General features: G+C 53.4%; 1 protein-coding gene across 7 annotated transcripts in view; it reads right to left on the bottom strand.

The window, feature by feature from the left end:
- The window catches only part of DOCK6 (dedicator of cytokinesis 6), a 47,423-nt gene extending 31,660 nt beyond the window's left edge, over positions 1-15,763 (bottom strand). For all 7 annotated transcript variants that reach the window (XR_003511943.1, XM_027547687.1, XM_027547688.1 and 4 more), the window contains exons 1-9: positions 15,682-15,763; positions 7,295-7,382; positions 6,475-6,650; positions 5,926-5,994; positions 5,545-5,674; positions 3,780-3,992; positions 2,028-2,113; positions 310-376; positions 58-207 (exon numbers count right to left, since the gene is read on the bottom strand). Coding sequence is in view for 6 of the 7 variants with exons in the window: in XM_027547687.1 (XP_027403488.1) it covers positions 58-207; positions 310-376; positions 2,028-2,113; positions 3,780-3,992; positions 5,545-5,674; positions 5,926-5,994; positions 6,475-6,650; positions 7,295-7,382; positions 15,682-15,725 (1,023 nt within the window). In the remaining variant the exon portion in view is untranslated. The remainder of the gene's footprint in view (positions 1-57; positions 208-309; positions 377-2,027; positions 2,114-3,779; positions 3,993-5,544; positions 5,675-5,925; positions 5,995-6,474; positions 6,651-7,294; positions 7,383-15,681) is intronic.
- Positions 15,764-20,223: the final 4,460 nt, after the last annotated feature.

The following is a 20,223-nucleotide window of genomic DNA, read 5'->3' as shown; positions in this document are numbered from 1 at the left end:
GGACCTCACCTGTGGCCTTCACCATGATCAACCCCTTGCCAGCCGCAGTCAGTATACCTTGATGACCAAGAAGATGTCAGGCGAAGGGTAGGTCACAGAGAAGATGGCAGAGCGGGCCAGGGTCGAGATGGCAGGATGGGTGACGTGGGCCCGCAGTAGCCCCTTCATGGAGTCCGAGTTCAGGTCAAAGTAGAAGTTCTCTGAGATCTAGGGGCACAAGAAACAGCTGAGCCCCCACCCCCAGGAAGACCATCACCTGCAGCAAGGAAGAGGAGCGGGTGGGAGGAAGGGGAAGAAAGGGGCTCCTACCTTCTTTTTCTCTCGTACGTCGTATAGGGCCAAGATGCCAAAGATGGGCTCGATTTCAATCTCGAACCTGCAATGAATGGGGGCTCTCTGGCAGGGGCTGACCTTGACCCTCTCATCTCCATATGCCCTCTCCCTCTGGAGGTCCAGCCCAGCCTCAGCGCACTGGGAGGGGAGGGCATCTGACTCCCACTGGGTCACAAAGAAGCACCATCTAAGGACTTGTAGGAAAGGCCTGTCCCATTTTGCAAAAGGGGAAACTGAGGTCTGTCCTCAGTTGGTGGTCCAGTGGATAAGAATCCACTTGCCAATGCAGGGAACATGGGTTCAGTCCCTGGTCCAGGAAGATTCCACACACCACGGGGCAACGAAGCCCGTGCACTACGACTATTGAGCCCACGCTCTAGAGTCCATGCTCCACAACGAGAAGCCACCGAAATGAGAAGCCTGAGCACCACAACTGGAGAGTAGCCCCCACTCGATGCTACTAGAAAAAGCCAGGGCACAGCAACAAAGCCCAGCACAGCCAAAAAGAAAAAGAAAAAAAAACTTAAAATTTGAGGCTCACCACTGCCCTGCGTGGAGCAAACCCACCCACCTCTTGGCCTCATTTTTTCTTTCTCCAGACCTTTGTGTGTGTTGTGTTCCCCACCTAGGGAGCCCCGTGTGGTCATCCCAGTTATACAACTTGCATACAGCAGGCGCTCACTGTTGGTTGAATGACTGAATGAGCCTACAGAGCTGGTTCCCAGCCTGTGTGTTGGAGGCAGGCAGCCCACCACGGCCTCAGGCCAGATGGGGCCTCCCTTTCCTGCCCCCATCCAGGCAGGAACTCAGGGTAGGGAGGGGCAGGGCCGGGCTTGGGTCCAAGGCCACATCCTGTTCCGCTCCATTCCCACGCACTCTGGCTGCTCCCCAGGGCCGATGTGCAGGGGCTGTGGCGGCGAGAAGCCAGGCCCAGGGTCACCAGCGCCCCCTCTAGCCTGGGTGCCAGCTGCAGACTGGGCGAGGGCCAGACTCTGGCCTCACAAGTCACTGTGATCTTGGGCACAATGACTTCACCTCCCTAGCCTCAGTTTCTCACCCGAACCCACAACGTGATGTTGCGGTGAAGGTCAGAGGTAATACACGTGGAGGGCTTCCCTGGTGGCTCAGTGGTAAGGAATCTGCTTGCCAGTGCAGGAGACGCAGGTTTGATCTCTAGAATGGTGAGATCCCACATGCCCCGGAGCAACTAAGCCTGTGCACCACAACTACCGAGCCGAAGTGCTGCAACTACGGAAGCCTGTGTACCTAGAGCTCATGCTCTGCAAGGTGAGAAGCCACCACAAGGAGAAGCCCATGCACCGCAACTAGAGAGCAGCCCTGCCTGCCGTAACCAGAAAAGCCAGTGCAGCAACGAAGACCCAGCACAGCAAAAGTTTTTTAAAAATTAAAATAAATTAAAATTTTTTAAATAAAAAATACACACACACATAAATATACAAAGAAAAAATAAACATGGAAGGCTGAGAGCTGAGGCTGGCACTCAACTGGAACTTAGGATTAGTGGCTTTGAATAATGAAAGAAGTCTTATTTCCCAGCCTGAAAGTCTATGGTCTCAGGGCTGCACACAGTAATGGCCTGGCTCGCATAGTGAACGCCGACTGTATGCCTCACTGTAATCCCCCCAGGATCCCCCCTTGCGTGCCTGAAGGGAGGGACGAATCAGCACACTCACTTAAGCGACAGACACTTGACCAGGATCCTCTGTCCGAAGTGCTCTCGCGGTGGCTCTGGGCGGTTGCAACGTTCCACAGCCTCATCCTGCCAAGAGCCAAAGGGGCAGCTGGGACCCATCCTCCAGGGAGCAGCTGGAACGTGTGGCCTGAGACCAGCTCTACCCTCAGCCTGATTAAGCTTTCAGTCCCCAGCCTCTGAGCCTTTGCACATGCTGTTCCCCCAGCCTGGAATGCCCTCCTTCTCCCTTTCTCCTGGCCTGGTCAATACCTGCTCATCAGCAGGTCACAGTTTAGCTGGCACTTCCTCCAGGAAGCCTTCCTTCACCCAGAGGTATCTGACACTCCAGGTCCTCACCAGGCCCTGATGCAGTGGGCCCCATGGCTGGGACACGGAGGGCTGTGAGAGGGACAATGTGCGTGCGTGTGTGCTAAGTCGCTATGCTTGTGTCTGACTCATTGCAACACCACGGACCATAGCCTTCCAGGCTCCTCTGTCCCTAGGATTCTCCAGGCAAGAATACTGGAGTGGGCTGCCATGCCCTCCTCTGGTGGGGGGCGGGGGAGGGTCTTCCTGACCCAGAGATAGAACCAGCATCTCTTAATATCTCCTGCACGGGGAGGTAGGTTCTGTACCACCAGTGTCACCTGCGAAGCCCTGAGGGACAATGACACACAGCTCATCATGGCACTACTCTGGGTTGTCATCTCCTGTAGGGAGGTCTCTTCTCCACTAGACTGAACTCAGAGGGCAGGGACTGGGTCTATCTTGTTCATGGCTGTATCCCCAGTGGCTGCTATACAACAGGCACTCACACATCCTGGTTGGATAAATAGAGGTATGTAGTAGGTACCTACTATAATGTGGTTGAACAAACATAGATGTATACAGAAAATATCTAATTAATGCTGACTAGACATACATAGTGATACATACTAGACACCCAGTAAGAACTGGTTGAATAATCATAGGGCTATACAGCAAGCACTCAGTGAATCGCTGAATTAAAACACAGATGTATATACTAGGTGCTTAATAAAAGTCAGTTGGATATATACAGATGCTCAATAAGTATTAGTTGCTCAAATGCTGTTTAAATAGAAAACTATACAGTAGACATACAGTGAATATTGATGGAATAAATATGAGTATATAGTAAAAGCCCAATAAATGCTGGGTAGATAAAAATAAAGGGATATATAATAAATAATAGTCATTAAATAGAGCTGTCTCATTGGAAAAGACACTGATGCTGGGGAAGATTGAGGGCAGGAGGAGAGGGGGCTACAGAGGATGGGGTGGTTGGATCACTAACTCAATAGACATGAGTTTGAGCAAATCCCAAAAGATAGTGAAGGACAGGGAAGCCTGGCGAGCTCTAGTTCATGGGGTCGCAAAGAGCTGGACACGACTTAGAGACTGAACAACACAGTGAGTGCCCAATAAACACAGGCATATATAACAGGTGCTTAATGAATGCTGGTTGATTAAATGCTGTTTGTTTAAAGACTATACAGTAGGCATACAATAAATATTGGTTGAGTAAATACAGCAGCATATAGTAAGTTCCCAATAAATGCTGCCTGGATAAATACAGGGGTATACAATATAGGAGAATCCAGTAAGAGCTACTGAATTGAAATGCAGGGTATACATTAGGCACCCAGGAAATCTCACTGGGATCATACACAGGGATACATGTCAATTGGCTGTGTACTGATCCCAGGGGCTGTGCAGTTGAGCGGGCACCCACCTCGTCGGGTGCGGGGTAGAGCGCGAGCAGGGCTCGGGGCCGGTGCTGCCGCCGCAATGCCTCATTACGCCGGTCCACGTCCTCTGGGGCCACGCGCTCCAGGAGTGAGGGTAGCAAAGAATCTGCCGCCAAGTTCCTCAGGTCGAAGATGCCAGAGGCACCACTGCTTCGTGGGGTGTCATCCAGGGAGCCTGAGGAGTGTCGGGGGTCATCCTGCCAGTAGAGAATGCACATGCTCAGGACCAGGGGCTAAGGTCACCATGACAAGGGTCACCTGAGGGCTTTGCTGACCTTCTTTCTAGAAACTTCTGTCTGGAGATATGATTATTATTGGTAAAAGTAGACACTCAAAAAATACCAGTTGAAAAAATTAAGGCTCAAGACTCAGCTGGCCAGTGAAGGACCTCTACTAAGCTTGCCATGCCTCAGTTTCTTCATCTGCAAAATGGGTGTCACCCTTTACTATGGTTGGGAAGGCTACTTCCCAGTCTGGGCATCACATGACCCTTGTCTGGTCAATCAGAACACAGCAAAGTCAGGTATGTCTGGGCTGGGCCAATGAGAGCCTTTGAGGACTTTGCTCACTGTTGCCAGGGAAGGGAGAGTTCTTCTCACTGGGGTTGTTACTAGCCCAGGATCTGCCAGACCTTCTAGACTCAGCTCTGGTCAGAAGCAGATTTGTTGGTGTTGAGGTGCTCAGTTGGTCCAACTCTTTTGTGACCCCATGGACTAGAGTCCGCCAGGCTCCTCTGTCTATGGAATTTCCCAGGCAAGAACACTGGAGTGGGTTGCCATTTCCTCCTCTAGGGCATCTTCGAGACCCAGGGATTGAACCCACACTCCTGAATTGGCAAGCAGGTTATTTATTGCTGAGCCACTGGGAAAGCCCCCAGAAGCAGATTACCCTACTTTAAATCCCAGCTCAGCTCTGTGACCCTGGGTCTCTAACCCCAACAGCTAAGGATCTCAGTTTCCCCAACTACATTCATAAACAGATAACACTAGAAACAATAACAGTATTTCTTTATATGATTCTTGGTAAAAGTAGGCACTCAATAAATATTGGTTGACAAAATACAGGTTCAAACCTCAGCAGGCCAATGAAAGCCCTCTATTAAGCCAGGCATGCCTTAGTTTCTTTTTTCTTTTTTTGAATTTTGGCTGCACTGGGCAGCCTGTGGGATCTCAGTTCCTTGCAACCAGGTTCTAAAACCGGGCCACAGCAGTGATAGCGTCGAATCCTAACCACTAGACCGCCAAGGAACAGCCCCCTTAATTTCTCTATCTGCAAAATGGGTGTTTCCCTGCTTCACAGAATGAAAAGAGGACAAGTATAAAACATTTAGTATACACCAAGCACTTAATAGGGCTTCCCTGGTGGCTCAGATGGTAAGAATCTGCCTGCAATGCGGGAGACCTGGGTTTGATCCCTGGGTTGGGAAGATCCCCTGGAGAAGGGAATGGCTACCCACTCCAGTATCTGGCCTGAAGAATTCCATGGACAGAGGAGCCTGGCAGGCTATAGTCCATGGGGTCACAAAGAGTTGGACATGACTGGGTAACTTAAAAAAAAAAAGAAGCTCATAAATGCTGATAATTATGATTCTTAACTTTTCAGTTACAGGGCTGATAGATTTCCTGTGGGGCTGGAGCGCTGTTCAGGTCATTGCCCATCACAAAGGATTTAGAGTTGAAGCCTCAGGCAGGCGGTGCACACCCCTCCACCCGCCCACCCCTATAGTGACCCCTGCCAGGGCTCCCTCACCGAGTCCTCGGGGCTGGACCTCTCATCCCCAGAAGTGTCCTGCTCAAAGACCTGGCGGGTAAGCCCCTTCTGCCTCTCCCGTTGAGTCTCCGTGGTGATGGGGTTGTACGCCGCACTCAGGTGCTGGTATCTAGGAGGATGAGAGGGTAGCAGAAATGGGGGCTCCCCAGGGCTCCCCAAGGTGCTGACTGACACACCCGCAAGGCCCCCGTGATGCCTGCAGGGCCATCCATCCCCTGGATGCGCCGCCGCGGAAGTCCAGCTACCCTTGCAGGGACAGTGGGCGCATAACCAGGAGGAGCAGCGACAGTGGCAGACAACGGGCTCCTCTGGGCTCAGACCTGGCCTCTCTACCCTGAGCTGCCCCCGAGTCAGACCCACCTCCTATGGGCAATGATCCAGTCCTCAGTGTACATTTCCACCGCAGCTCTCACCTGGGCATCCATCTTTCTGCACAAAATACAATCAGGGTAAACAAAAGCAGAGAAGCGAAAGCGTCCGTCACTTCAGTCATGGCCGACTCTTTGCAAACCCCATGGACTGTAGCCCAACAGGCTCCTCTGTGCATAGGCTTCTCCAGGCAAGAACATTGGAGTGGGTTGCCATGAGCTCTTCCAGGGGATCTTCCCAACCCAGGGATCGAACCCAGGTCTGTCACATTGCAGGCAGTTTCTTTACTGTCTGAGCCATCAAGGAGCCCCACACAGAAGCAGGACCCAGTGTTAAATCTTTCCAGTGGCCTGTCCTTCTGTCTTTTTCAGGGATATAGAGGTAAAGGCTCAGAGAGGGAAGGGGACTTGTCTAAGGTCACAGAGCCAAGCCAGAAGCTGAACTCAGGGCTCTCGGGAGCTTGGTGGGAGAGGGACTGTTGATGTGGGGTACAGAGGCAGTGTGGAGATACAGATAGGGAGGGTGTGGGGCTTGACCCACCCGTCCTCGGGGATACCGGGCTCCGTGGTTCGGCATTCCCGGGGCTGCAGCAGTAGCTCTAGGTCATCAGCTGGAAACTCAACCAGATCCCGGAGAGGCCCAGGCTCTACATCCGGCGGCCGGCTCAGAAGCACATCCTCAAAATCCAGGGGCTCAACAACTTCGGTCAGTGGGACCTGAGGTGGAGCAAAGTGGCTGTGACCTGGGCCCCGGGGTTGGGGGCTGGAGGCTGAGTGTGGGCTTGGGCTGGCCTCAGACAATCAAGGGGGCGGTGGGAGCCATGGAGGGTGTTGGAGTGGTGGGAGGGGCCCTGGAGGAGCCGCAGGGGACAGTGAGTGACCTCAGCCGCTCCACCCCCTTCCCAGCTGGGCCGGGCCCCTCTTTCCAGGCAGGAAATCACACCCTGTGCCTGGAAGGGCAGGAAACTCCTGGTGGAAGGAAAGGCCTGTGGACTGTAGCAAAGAAAGAGACAATTCCTAAGGCCCTGGGGGCGAGAGAGCCCCACCTCCTCCCTTGCCGCAGCAGCCCATTCCCCAGACCTCCCTCCCCAGCATCCCCAGCTGGGTGGTCCAGTCTAGACAGCAGGAGGTGTGGGCACAGGGGAGGGGGGGTGGGGGCCGAACCTCTCCCCCCTTGACCACCCACGGGGCTGCTCCCTGCAGAGGGGGACCAGCCAGCTCCCCATCACACTCACTGGGAATGGGGAATGCGACAGTGCTGGGCCAGGACTGGGACCCCCCTCCCCTGCCACAGCTGGGCCCCTCCCAGCCTCAGCTCCCCCACAGCAGGTTGGGTAGGGGAGCGCCTCCCAAACACTCACCCCCAGGGAGCTGCTGCAGCGCCGGCTGGAATGGGGAGAGCCGCTGCGTTCCCGGGACACCTGCTTCCGCACTTCGGCAGCCACTGTCCTGCGGGGACAGGAAGGGGACCATAGAGGGCGCGAAAACTCGGGCAGCGGGGTCCTGGGAACTGGGGCTTTGGGGCCCACAGATTCATGCTAGGAGAGGAAAAGCCAGGCTGTGGAAAGAAAAAAATCCGGCCACGGGCCAAGAGAACCCAGGATCCAGGATGCATAGATCTCAGCATGGGTGCCCCCAAGGCTGTGGCAGACACATCACCCCCTTTCCTCTTCCAAGCACAGATAAGGGGGGCAGGGGGCTGCGGCTGGGCAGCGCCTGGGGGTCACTGATCCCCGCTCTTTCTTCTTCCCACCAGAACAGGCTCCCAGATCTGCAGAAAGGTCTCCACGTCCTCATCTAGGGGATCTCTGCCCCCCAACCCCTTATCAGGAAGGTGAGCCCCGTTCCACCCTTGCTAGACAAGTCACTCTGCCCCTGAGCCTCAGTTTCCCTATCTGGAGCTGCCCTGCCCTCACAGAGCAGTGGAGCTGAGCAGGGGGCCTGGTGTTCATACACACACCCTATCGGGGTCTAAGACTGAGGCTGACGGTGTGTAAGAGGCCAGCATGACTCCTGGAGCACAACCCAGCCACCAAGGTCAGTGCAGTAACCTTCCTGGGCCGTCTGCATCCGCACTGGCCTTCAGTCACAGCAGAGACTGAGGGTCAAGGGGCAAGACCCACAGGGGAGAGACAGCCAGCATGGGGGAAGGAGGAGGGGAAGGAGGAGAAGGAATTGGGAACAGACCCAGTAGGGGAAGGGGTTCCCCAAACTCTCAATTCCTTCAGCTGAGCTTGTAGGAAGGGACAGCCATGCAGTTATCTGGGGGAAAGTGTGCCAGGCAGAGGGAACAGTTGAGTGCCAAGGCTCTGAGGCTGGACTCTGTGCTCTGGGCCTGGAGACCCTTGCTCCCCGAGGGCTTTGTACAAATAAGACTAGGATTGTGCTGTCCCCATGAAGGCCCCGGCACTGGACCCCACACACAGTAGATGCTCAATAAATTATTTTCTTTGGCCATGCCACACGGCTTACAGGGTCTTAATTCCTCCACCAAACCCAAGCTCTTGATAGTGAAAGTGCCAAGTCTTAACCACTGGAACGCCAGGGAATTCCCATTAACGTTTTTTTTTTTTTTTGATGGAATGAGTGCATCTTTTCTGATCCTCCTCTCAGTCCACCTTGCCTAAATCTACCGTAAGTTGAGGAAAGCCCCTTATCTTTTAGCTGTGTGGCTTTGGGCAGGTGGGATAATCTTTCTGGGCCTCAGTGTCTCTTAAAATCAAGAAAGCAACTGTGGGAGATTCAGGCCTCAATCACTCTTTTCTCATTGTTTGGAAATCTGCTTAATAGAAAGTTATGCCCAACCCTGTATACAAGACAGCAAAAGAGACACTGATGTATAGAACAGTCTTTTGGACTCTGTGGGAGAAGGAGAGGGTGGGATGATTTGGGAGAATGGCATTGAAACATGTATAATATCATATATGAAACGAGTCGCCAGAACAGGTTCGATGCACGATACTGGATGCTTGGGGCTGGTGCACTGGGACGACCCAGAGGGATGGTATGGGGAGGGAAGGGAGGAGGGTTCAGGATGGGGAACACGTGTATACCTGTGGCGGATTCATTTTGATATATGGCAAAACCAATACAATATTGTAAAGTTAAAAAATAAAATTAAATTAAAAAAAAAAGTTATGCCTGGAACTGCCTGGGGGTCCAGTGGTTAAGACTCCACATTCCCAATCCAGGTTCAATCCCTGGTTGGGGAACTAAGATCCCACATGCAGCAACTAAAGACCCTGAGTGCCACAGGTAAGACCCGGTGCAGCCAAAGAAATCAATAATAAATGTTTTTTCAAACTACTGAAACAAAAAGAAATTAAAAGTGCTAAGGATTGCAAATGTGGCCCATGTGTCATCAGTGAGATAGATGTGCGGGGTGGGCCCAGGTAAGACAGGTGTGGGTGGGGGTGGGGTCAGTTGGGAGCTTCAGCGGAGCCTGGAGGCCTCTGAATTCAAATCTGTGTGGGTCAAACAGAACTCGACCACGACCCTGATTCAACGTGGGGTCTCCGATGTGAGACGGCAGCCTCCTTCTTTCTCTGACCCTGGATTCTATTTATTTTCTGTGTCAACTATTTCTATTGGATGGGGGGTGGGAGGCGAAGAGGGAAGACTAGCTTGCAGGAATTTCAAAGGATATTAAAAATCAGGGGAAGTGAAAGTGTTAGTCGCTCAGTCATGTCCAACTCTTTGTGACCCCATGGACTGTAGCCTATCAGGCTGCTCTTTCCATGGAATTCTCCAGGAAAGAATACTGGAGTGGGTTGCCATTTCCCTCTCCAAGGGATCTTCCTGACCCAGGGATGGAACTCAGGTCTCCTGCATTGCAGGCAGGTTCTTTTCTCTCGGAGCCACCAGAGACTTGTCCTCAAATTCCCCAAGTCCTGGCCGCTTACTCGGGAAGCCTGGGCACAGAGGGTTGGGGGTGATTTACAAAAGATGCTGGAACAGGGAACCTGTCTGTGCCCTGGGCCCAGCTGTTCTGCAGCTGCTGCTGCAAAGCAGGGAGGGGAGCGGGGGCCGAACGTCCAGCTTCATTTGGTCACTGGCCTTGGAGTGAGTGCCCCAGGGTGGGAACCCACTGAGTCCACAATGGCATGGCCACGGGAACTAGTTCACCGAGCCACAGAGCTCTGCACTTGGAGCTGGGCGAGCCTGGGTGAACGACACCTCTTCTCCAGGCCTCTGGGCTTAGTGGTATCTGTTGTTGTTTGGTCGCTAAGTCGCGTCCAACTCTTTTTCCACCTCATGGACTGTAGCCCACCAGGCTCCTCTAATCCGTGGGATTTCCCAGGCAAGAATACTGGAGTGGGTTGCCATTTCCTTCTCCAGAGGATCTTCCTGACCCAGGGATAGAACCCATGTGTCTCACATCTCCTGCGTTGGCAGGCAGATTCTTTACCACTGTGCCACCCTGGTACCCACCTCTTATCGAGCTGTTCTGAGTATAGGGCCTGGCACACAGTAAGTGCTTAATTAAGAGTTGCTGTCACCACATTGCCTCAAAGAGCATCCTGGCAAACTGGAATTTCTGACCCTGCTTTTGTAAACCAAAGGTGAGTGGGGCTCAGAGAGGGGTCGTGAGGCACCCGGGGTCACACAGCAGTGCCCAGAATGGAGCCCTGGTCAGCTGGGGGTCACAGTCCTTCAGCGTTAGGCATGCCACGACGCCCGTGACAGGGAGCAGAGCCAAGAACAGAGACTGCGGAACACCTGCCCTTTACCTGCCCCCAGAGCGGTCCCATCCGGTCTCGGCCTTCAGCACCATCTGAACCCCGACAAATCTTCAAATCTATGCTATATAGATTAACCGGGTCCATACAGAGAATCTGGAGAAGGCAATGGCAACCCATTCCAATACTCTTGCCTGCAGAATTCCACAGAGAGAGGCACCTGGCGGGCTACAGTTCATGGAGTTGCAAAGAGTCAGACACAACTTAGCAACTTACACACACACAGATACCCTGCCCTCCCACCATCCTCTGTGTCTCACCAAGCACAGCCCACCCTTGTGGATGCTCAGGACCCTCACCTGGAGTCATTACCCACTCCTGTGTCTCACTCCCACATCAGATGTGCTTCGGATGTCCCCATGGACCACATTACAAAAAAGCAGGCAAAATGTTGAGCTGAACTTAGTGGGTTTTCTCAGGAACGGGTCTCAGAATTTGATTGATGAGATCAATCTTTCTAAGGTGAAAACCTGACAACCTGATATGATTCTAAGAGGTGCTCAGAGGGGAAAGAGGAAGCAGTGGCATCACTAGGAATTCGTGTGAGACTGTGGACCCCATAGACGGCAGCCCACCAGGCTCCCCTGTCCCTGGGATTCTCCAGGCAAGAATACTGGAGTGGGTTGCCACTGCCTTCTCCAATGCAGGAAAGTGAAAAGTGAAAGTAAAGGCGCTCAGTCGTGTCTGACTCTTAGCAACCCCATGGACTGCAGCCCACCAAGCTCCTCCGTCCATGGGATTTGCCAGGCAAGAGTACTGGAGTGGGGTGCCATTGCCTTCTCCAGGACCTCCCCCTAGGGCTGGTCAGATTAACAGAGGTCTACTCTTACAGGGAAGGAGGATGATAAAACCAGAAATAAGAATGACAATAAGCCTTGGAATTTGACATAAGTCTGCAAAAAGTGAGGGAAGAAAATGAATAAACACAAAACTATAGGGCTCTCCTGGTGGCTCAGTAAAAAAAAAACAAAAAAACCCTCCTGCCAGTGCAGGAGATACAGGTTTAATCCCTGATCTGGGAAGATCCTACAGGCAGCGGAGCAACTAAGCCCGTGTACCACAACTACTGAGCCTGTGCTCTGCAACTAGAGAAGCCACTGCAATGAGAAGCCAGAGCACCGCAACTAGAGAGCAGCCTCTGCTCGCCACCACTAAAGTCCTCAAGCAGCAACAAAGATCCCACCGCAGCCAAAAATAAATATAAGTAAATAAATGTTTAAAATCTTAAAGAAAAAAAACCACACATAAATGGGAACTCCCTGGTGGTTCGGTGGTTAGGACTCTGCACTTACTGCAGGAGGCATGAGTTCAAGCCTTGGTCAGGGAACTAAAGATCCCACAAGCCACATGGTGCAGCCAAAAATAAAATTCGAAAAATAAAACCATGAAGAGACTCCTCCTCATATCCCACCCTATACACACACCTCCTGGACTGGCAGAAAAATTTAAAGGCGAACAGTGAGTGCTGGCAAGGCAAATAATATGAGTGCTGGCAAAATTTAAAGGCAAATAATATGAATGCCACCAAGGATTAGGAATTCTTATCTGCTACTAGGGGAATCCCTTCGGAAAACCATCTGTAAACGAACAAGCAAAGTTGAAAACATGCCAATCCAGCAATTCCACTTTGAGGTGTAGATACTCAGGCGGAAACACATGGCCAAGAATGTTCACGGTAGCTCTGATCATGACAACCTCAAAGGGAAACAACTCACAAGTTCCTTGACTGAAGGTGGAGAATACACAAGCAGAGGGAAAAGTATGCGACGATGAAAAGGGATGCGTCTGACTATATGCAGCAACACAGATGAGCCCTTCTCCTGACATCTTGCTGCCACAGAGGACTTGAGATTCCATGTGGTTCCATTTATGGGATGTTCTAAACAGGCAAAACCAACTCAGAGCAGACAGGGAGCCAAATTAAATGAAGACATTATAATGCAAGTGGGGAAACGATAGTAGCAGCCACCAGCATGGTAGCTCCCTGAGGAGCAGAACCAGGTGCAGATCACCTGGGAGGGCGGCTAGAGTGGGAAGGCTCAGGAAGGTAGAGACAGCCCCTGTTTTGATCCAAGTGACTTCTTCCATGGCATTTCTTTTTTTTTTTTTTTCAATTTTTTGGTCGCACTGCAAGGCATGTGGGATCTTAGTTCCCTGCCCAGAGATGAAACCCGTGCCTCCTGCATCGGAAGCACAGAGTTTTAACCAGTAGGCCAGCAGGGAAGTCCTGGAATTTGTTTCATAATTACTCTTTTAAACTTGGCATTTTTCTGAACGCATATCATCCATCATGGTGGCTCAAATGGTAAATCCTTCTCCAATGCAGGAGACAATTCGATGCAGGAGATGCAAGAGATGTGGATTCGATCCCTGGATCAGGAAGAACCCCTATAGAAGAAAATGGCAAGCCATTCCAGTATTCTTGCCTGGAGAATCCCACAGACAAAGGAGCCTGGTGGGCTGAAGTCCATAGGGTTGCAAAGAGTCGGACACAACTGAGCACAAACAATACGGACAAATGTACTGTATGCGACATGTTTTTTTTTCTTTTTTTTCACTTGTATTCTTTAAAATCCAACCTGGAATGGTGACAATGACCATCACTTTTTTTTATCTGGATACATGGCTTGCAGGATCTTAGTTCCAGACCAGGGATTGAACCCATGCCCCTGCAGTGGGAGCCTGGAGTCCTAACCACTGGCTCTATGAGTTTGTACTTTTAAGTCGTCCCTCCAAATCTTTGTTTTAAATGAGCCTGTTCATTAGGAATCTGGGGGACAGTCTAACATGCAGGTTCCTGTGGCATTTGCGGAATGAATGATCTCAGCGAACAAGGAGATGAATACAGGCCTAGGTCTCAGCATGTAGACACCTGGGTGTCTGCTCTGCAGACCCTGTCAGAGGATGGCCTGAGCCTTTTGTTTGTGGTTTACTAGGGCCCCAGGGCTTCCCTGGTGGGGTAGAATCTGACTCATCAGTAAAGAATCCGCCTGCCATCCAGGAGACACAGGTTTGATCCCTGGGTTGGGAAGATCCCCCAGAGAAGGAAATGGCAACCCACCCCAGTATTCTTGCCTGGGAAATCCCATAGACAGAGAAGCCTGGCGGGCTACAGTCCATGGAGCGGCAAAAGAGTTAGACATGACTTAACAGCTAATGACGACAACATGGCAGCCCCAAGATCTTGTTCTGCTTTTCTTACTCTGAGCTCTACAGTATCCATCTCCCAGGGCAAAACCCAGGGCCTCTGCTTCCACTCAAGTGGATGCCAGGACCCAAGGACACAGGGACACAGGGACTTGAGTGGCGAAGAAACAGTAATAACCTCCCCAGGCTCAGAAACACCGAAGGTCCAAGACAGAGGGACAATTCAGACACAGAGATAGCAGAACGTAAAAACCGCCCAACTGATACGCGTCCAGACACCAGGTCACAGCGTCCCTCCCCTGTTCTGAACTCTCCATGGCTCCCACCTCACCCAGGGTAAAAGTTGAACTCCTCCCCATAACCCACAAGCCCTGTACAACCCGTTCCCACAGCCCCTTTCTCACTCTGCTCCAACCTGCTATGTGCTTAGTCGCTCAGTTGTGTCTGACTCTTTGCGACCCTATAGACTGTAGCCCACCAGGGTCCTCTGTCCATGGAGATTCTCCAGGCAAGAAGACTGGAGTGGGTTGCCATGCCCTCCTCCAGAGAATCTTCCCAACCCAGGGATCAAACCCAGGTCTCCCACATTGCATGTGGATTCTTTACCATCTGAGCCACCAAGGAAGCCCAGCTGGCAGCAGATATCTATAAACACACTCCACCGGTTCCTGCCCCTGGGCCTTTGCACATGCCCTTCCCCCCACATCCGGGCATGGATCCCTCCCTCATCTCCTTCAGCTCTTTGTTTACTTGTCATCTTCTTCTCCAGGCCTTCCTGATCCTGATTCCTAGGTCTAAAGTAGTCCTCACACTCATCACCTCCCATCTCTGCCTGGTATGTCCTCATACTGCTTACCACTAACATGTAATCTACTTTATCCGGCTTCTCCTCTGTCTGCCCCATTGTATCTGCCCCCAAGGGTGGGTTCTTTTCCGGGGTGTCTCCATCACAGCAGTGCTGGACACACAGGGTGTCCCGGCCCACGCACTAATACAAGAGAACCGCTTCCCTGCCCCCAGCAGATTCTGAATGCTTTGCTGGAGGTACAGACCAGAGTGGTGGGGGGAGGCGCTTCAGCCCCAGAGAGTCCGACATCCCCCTCCCCGGGCCGAGTCTCTTACAGTCTCCAGTGGCCAGGGAAACGGATTCCCCAGCGCCTGGCGCCCGTCCCCTCCCCCGTCTGCCCACCAGCTGGTTCTGTCCCCAGCCCCCACTCCTTCCATTCAATCACCCATCCATCTCCAGCGCGTCCAGGCGGTGCTAGGAGAGCCTGAAGCAGGGCTGGGGGCGGGGGGACATCCACAGCTGTCCCCTTCCCCACCCCCCCACCCGCCCCAGACAACTGGGCACGGGACCCTGGCGGGGAAGAGAGCACGGGAAACTTCCCGAGGGGGTTCAAGAGCTGCCAGGAACGCCATCCCGGCCCCAAATTCCGGCGCCTGATACATTCCCGCCCCACACCAGGCACAGATGGGACGGAAAGAGCCCCCCAACTCCCACGCCCCGGGGTTCGAGGGCCGGGAATCGGCCAGGAGCTGGTGAGGAAGCGCGGGAGCCACCTCCTCCAGGAAGGCCCCCGGACACACCCCGACGCGTCCCACCGGTTCCGAGGGCGGACCTCCGCCACCATCACGCCAGCAGCCCCGACACGACCCCCAGTCCCGACCCGCGCCGCCCTCCCTACCTCCCCACGCCTGCGCCCCCCGGGCCGGAGGAAGCGGGCTGACCGGGCGAAGACCCAAGGGGCTTGAATGAGGGACGCCCAGGCGGGGGAGGGCTGGGCCGCCCCGGGCTGGGCCGCCCCGGGGCGGGGCTCGGACACGTGGGGGCGGCCCGGGAGGGGGCCCGACGGCCGCTCTACCTGTTGATCTTGTGCGCGAAGGCGCGGCGCTCGGCGGCCGCCATGGCGCCCCGCGCGTCCAGCCGCCGGCCTCGCCGCCGCCGCCGCGCGCACCGTCCCCGCCGTGAACGCCGCCGCCGCAGCGCCTCCCGGTTCTGGGCAGCCCGGGCTAGGCGGGGCCGGGCCGGGGGCGGGGCCCTTCCGGGTGTCCCGGGCCGCTCTGTGCTGCCCCTGCCGGCCGGAGGGGCGCGGGTCCCCCGGGCCGCCCTCGTGCCCTCGGGGCTGAGCTGGGGAAACTGAGGCTCTGAGGTGGGCAGGGGAGGAGAAGACAAGGGACTGGGGCGGGGGTCTCTGACTCCCTCCCCTGGGGATGCTCTTTCTGCCCTCTGGCTAAAATCACTATAAGTACCATAAGTATCATCTCCAGCGTTTATTAAGCAAAGCCCTGTAGTTCTCATGTGTGGGGCAGGGGGTGAACTGGGGTGGAGTCTGGGGAGACCTATTGTTTCTTCCATTTTACAGATGAGTAAGCTGAGGCACCGTAAAGAAGGCAGAAGGCCAAAGAATTGATGCCTTCGACCTATGGTGCTGGACAAGACTCCTGAAAGCCCCTTGGACAGCAAGGAGATCAAACCAGTCAATCTTAAGAGATCAACCCTAAATATTCACTGGAAGGACTAATGCTGAAGCTGAAGCTCCAGTATTTTGGTCATCTGATGCGAACAGAGGACTCATTGGAAAAGTCCCTGATGCTGGGAAAAATCGAGGACAGAAGAAGAGGGCATCAGAGGATGACATGGTTGGACAGCATAAACGATGCAATGAACATGAACTTGGGCAAACTCTGGGCGATGATAAGGGGCAGGGAGGTGGGGTGTGCTTCAGTCCATGGGGTCGCAAAGAGTTGGACATGATTGAGCGACTGAACAAAACTGAGGCACGGGCTTCCTAGGTGGCGAAGTGGTAAAGAATCCACCTGCCAGTGCAGGAGAGGCAAGAGACTGCGGGTGGGATCCCTGGGTGGGGGAAGAGCCCCTGGAGTAGAAAATGGCAACGCACTCCAGTATTCTTGCCTGGGAGAGTCCATGGACAGAGGAGCCTGGCTGGCTACAGTCTATAGCGTCGCAAAGAGTTGGACATGACTGAAGTGACTTAGCACAGCACAGGCTGTGGTGAGAGAGGCAGAGGGGTCCAGCCAGGTTCCGAGGCGCCTGCTAAGGGATGTGACACCGGACCTGGTGGTGGGATCTGCGAGAGCCAGTTGGGGAGGCTGCGCCATGGGGCCGCCTCCGGTGGAAGGAGGATGTGGGGACGTCTTGGCCAATATGTGGTCTCAGATCTCTCCCCAATGGTTCCTGTCTTGGTCCCACTGCAGCAGTTTTAGAGGAATTCTCCAGCCCTCATTTACCATCTGCATATCCAGCTTCTTGCTCACCTCTCCGCCTTTGCATGCACAGGGGCCTCCTTCTGAAGGCCCTTCTAGCCCTGGTCAGAAAATGTCCTAGGTAGAATTGGGGACTGAATCAGACTAGGGATGAGCTGTACCTTGGGGGCCTTTGCACGTACTGTTTCCAGTCCTGTGTATGAAACTGAAAGTCACTCAGTCCGACTCTTTGCGACCCCATGGACTATATAGTCCATGGAATTCTTCAGGCCAGAGTACTGGAGTGGGTAGCCTTTTCCTTCTCCAGGGGATCTTCCCAACCCAGAGATTGTACCAGGGTCTCCTGCCTTGCAGGTGAATTCCTTACCAACTGAGCTACCAGGGAAGCCCATTCCTGCGAATGGGTGCTGGCAATAGCCCTTCCCTTTTACAGATGAGGCCCAAAGAAACAGGCAGAGGATGAAATGGTTACATAGCATCACCAATTCAATGGACATGAATTTGAGCCAACTACAGGAGATAGTGGAGGAAAGAGGAGCCTCTCGTGGTGCAGTCCATGGGGTCGCAAAGAGTTGGACACAACTTAGTGATTGGACAACCAGAGAAACAGTGATTTGCCCCAGTTGCCCAGTGGATCAGTGTCAGATCCTGAGCCCACAGGAGGGGGGCCTGGATGGTGGGGGAACACTGTAGCCCTGCCATGTAGCCCCAGGCTCCTGAGGGCACAGCCTGGCTTGTGGTGTGTGCACAAGCGTGTCAGCAGCCCACACACCTGCCCCAGTTGTCCAGCCACTGTGGGTTGGGAGGCGCCGGGTGTAACCCCACCCATCACTCCCTGCCTCACCGCACCCTCAACACAACCTGCAGTCTGGCAGGCTAAAGTCCCTGCCTTGCCTTCAGGCTGCTGGGAGCTGCTGGGCTGGAAGCAGGAAGGTGAGCAAAGACTGGCAGGTTTCTCCACTCCTCTCTGCCTCTTCCCAGCCCAGGCCTCATCCTACCTGGTCCCCCGCTCCTGCCCTCACGCCTCCATGGTCAGAAGGAGCCGGTGAACCCTGGAATCAGGTCCCTCCTCTGCTTAGAATCTCCTTCATGGCTCCCACTTCATTCAGAGTAAAAGCCAAAGTCCTCGCTGTGGCCCACAAAGGCTCTGGCTCTGATCGCGACATCAGCCTGCCCTTCCCTCCTCCCACTGTCTCCCATAATCACGCCACCCCGGCTGCCTACCTTCTCCACCTGGCTCTAAGCTTTAGGGCGCAGCTCTCTTTCAGGGCTTTTGTATGTGCTGTTTCCCTCCGCACAAGTGGGTGCTGTCACATACCCCTTGTACAGATGAGGAGACTATTTCACCGAGTGAATCATTTTCAGATCTGTCCTTCCAGATCTGTGGCCCAGGGAGCCTGACTCCTAAGTGCTTTTCTCTGAATACCAGTTGAGGGACTTCCCCGGCGGTCCAGTGGCTAAGACTCCACATTTCCAATGCAGGGGGTCTGGATTCAATATCTGGTCAGGGAACTGGTCCCACATGCCGCAACTGAGAGTTCACATGAGGCAACTAAAGATCCTGCATTCTACAACGACCCACTCCAGTATTCTTGAGTTTCCCTTGTGGCTCAGCAGGTAAAGAATATGCCTGCAATGCGGGAGACCTGGGTTTGATTCCTGGGTTGGGAAGATCCCCTGGAGAAGGGAAAGGCTACCCACTCCAGTATTCTGGCCTGAAGAACTCCATAAACTGTGTATAGTCCATGGGGCTGCAAAGAGTCGGACACGACTGAGCAACTTACGTTTTCCCCTTTCTACGACTAAAGAGCCTGCAACAAAGACTGAAGATCCAGTGTGCTGCAGCTGAGACCCAGCGCAGCCAAATAAATAAATAAATATTTTTTTAAAAAGATAAATACCAGTCAGGTTCTAATCCAGCTCACACTGTGTGACCCACGATAAATCTCTCAACCACTCCGCCTCTGTTTCCTTGTCTGCTCTGTGAGGGTTGTGGTCAGTACTAAGCTCCAGGCCCTTGTAGGAGTTGATTCCACGCAGGGGCCAGATGGGACTATGAATCCTGCCTTAGCAAAACCAGATAACAGATTGGGACTGAAAGCCACGATCTTTTAACTGAGATCACACACCTGGTCTCAGGAGTTAAAGAACTTCAGGTTCTCACTGCCTCCTCGCAGAAAGAATTCAGTGAGAGACAAAGTGATAGGTAAGAAGTGGGTTTATTTAGAGAGAAACACAGTCCACAGAGTAGGAGCCATCTCAGAAGGCAAGACCGGGACCAGGGGATGGGGTTGTCAGTTTTTAGAGGGGTGGATAATTTCATAGGCTAATAAGCAGGAGGAGCATCTAGCTACTTGGGGGAAGGAGGTGGGAATTTCCAGGAAGCAGGCCACCACCCACTTTTTGACCCTGATGGTCGGTCTTGGAACTGTCATGGCACCTGGGGTGTGTCATTTAGCTTACTGTTGTGTTACAGTGAGCGTGTACTGAGGCTCAGTGTCTAGTGGAAGTTGACTCGTGCACCATCTTGGACTTGTGTGTTTAGTTGCTCAGGCATGTCCAACTCTTTGCAACCTTTTCAACTGTAGCCCACCAGGCTCCTCTGTCCATGGGATTTTTGAGGCAAGAATAATAGAATGGGTTGCCATTACCTTGTCCAGGGGATCTTCCTAACCCAGGGATTGAACCTGAATCTCCTGCATCTCTTCTTATGTCGCAAGTGGATTCTTTACCCACTGAATCATCAGGGAAGCCCCAGATCCCTCCAATAAAGGCCTTGCCCCAGCAACCTGCCCACCCCCATGCCAACCAGATCTGATTGGCAAGGCGGGTCCTCTTCAAGGTACCACCAGGCTGGACTGGACCCTGGCAGCTGCTCAAACAGGGGCCAGGCTTCACTGGTACTCCAGTGGTTAAGAATCCTCTTTGCAATGCAAGGGACACAGGTTTGATCCCTGATTCGGGAAGATCTCACATGCCGTGGAGAAACCAAACCCATGTGCCACAACTAATGAGCCCACGCTCCGGAGCCCATGTACCATGACTACTGAAGCCTGCGTGCCCTAGAGCCCGTGTTCCGCAACAAGTGAAGCCACCACAGCTGGAGAGTAGCCCCCACTCACCACCACCAGAGAAAGCCCACATGCAGCAGCAGAGACTTAGCACAGCCAAAACTAAAA

This window comes from Bos indicus x Bos taurus, chromosome 7 (genome assembly GCF_003369695.1).
Source record: "Bos indicus x Bos taurus breed Angus x Brahman F1 hybrid chromosome 7, Bos_hybrid_MaternalHap_v2.0, whole genome shotgun sequence".
In the NCBI taxonomy this organism is placed as follows: Eukaryota; Metazoa; Chordata; class Mammalia; order Artiodactyla; family Bovidae; genus Bos; species Bos indicus x Bos taurus.
Note: the sequence above shows the minus strand (reverse complement) of the source record. Positions and strands in the feature narration are given on the sequence as shown.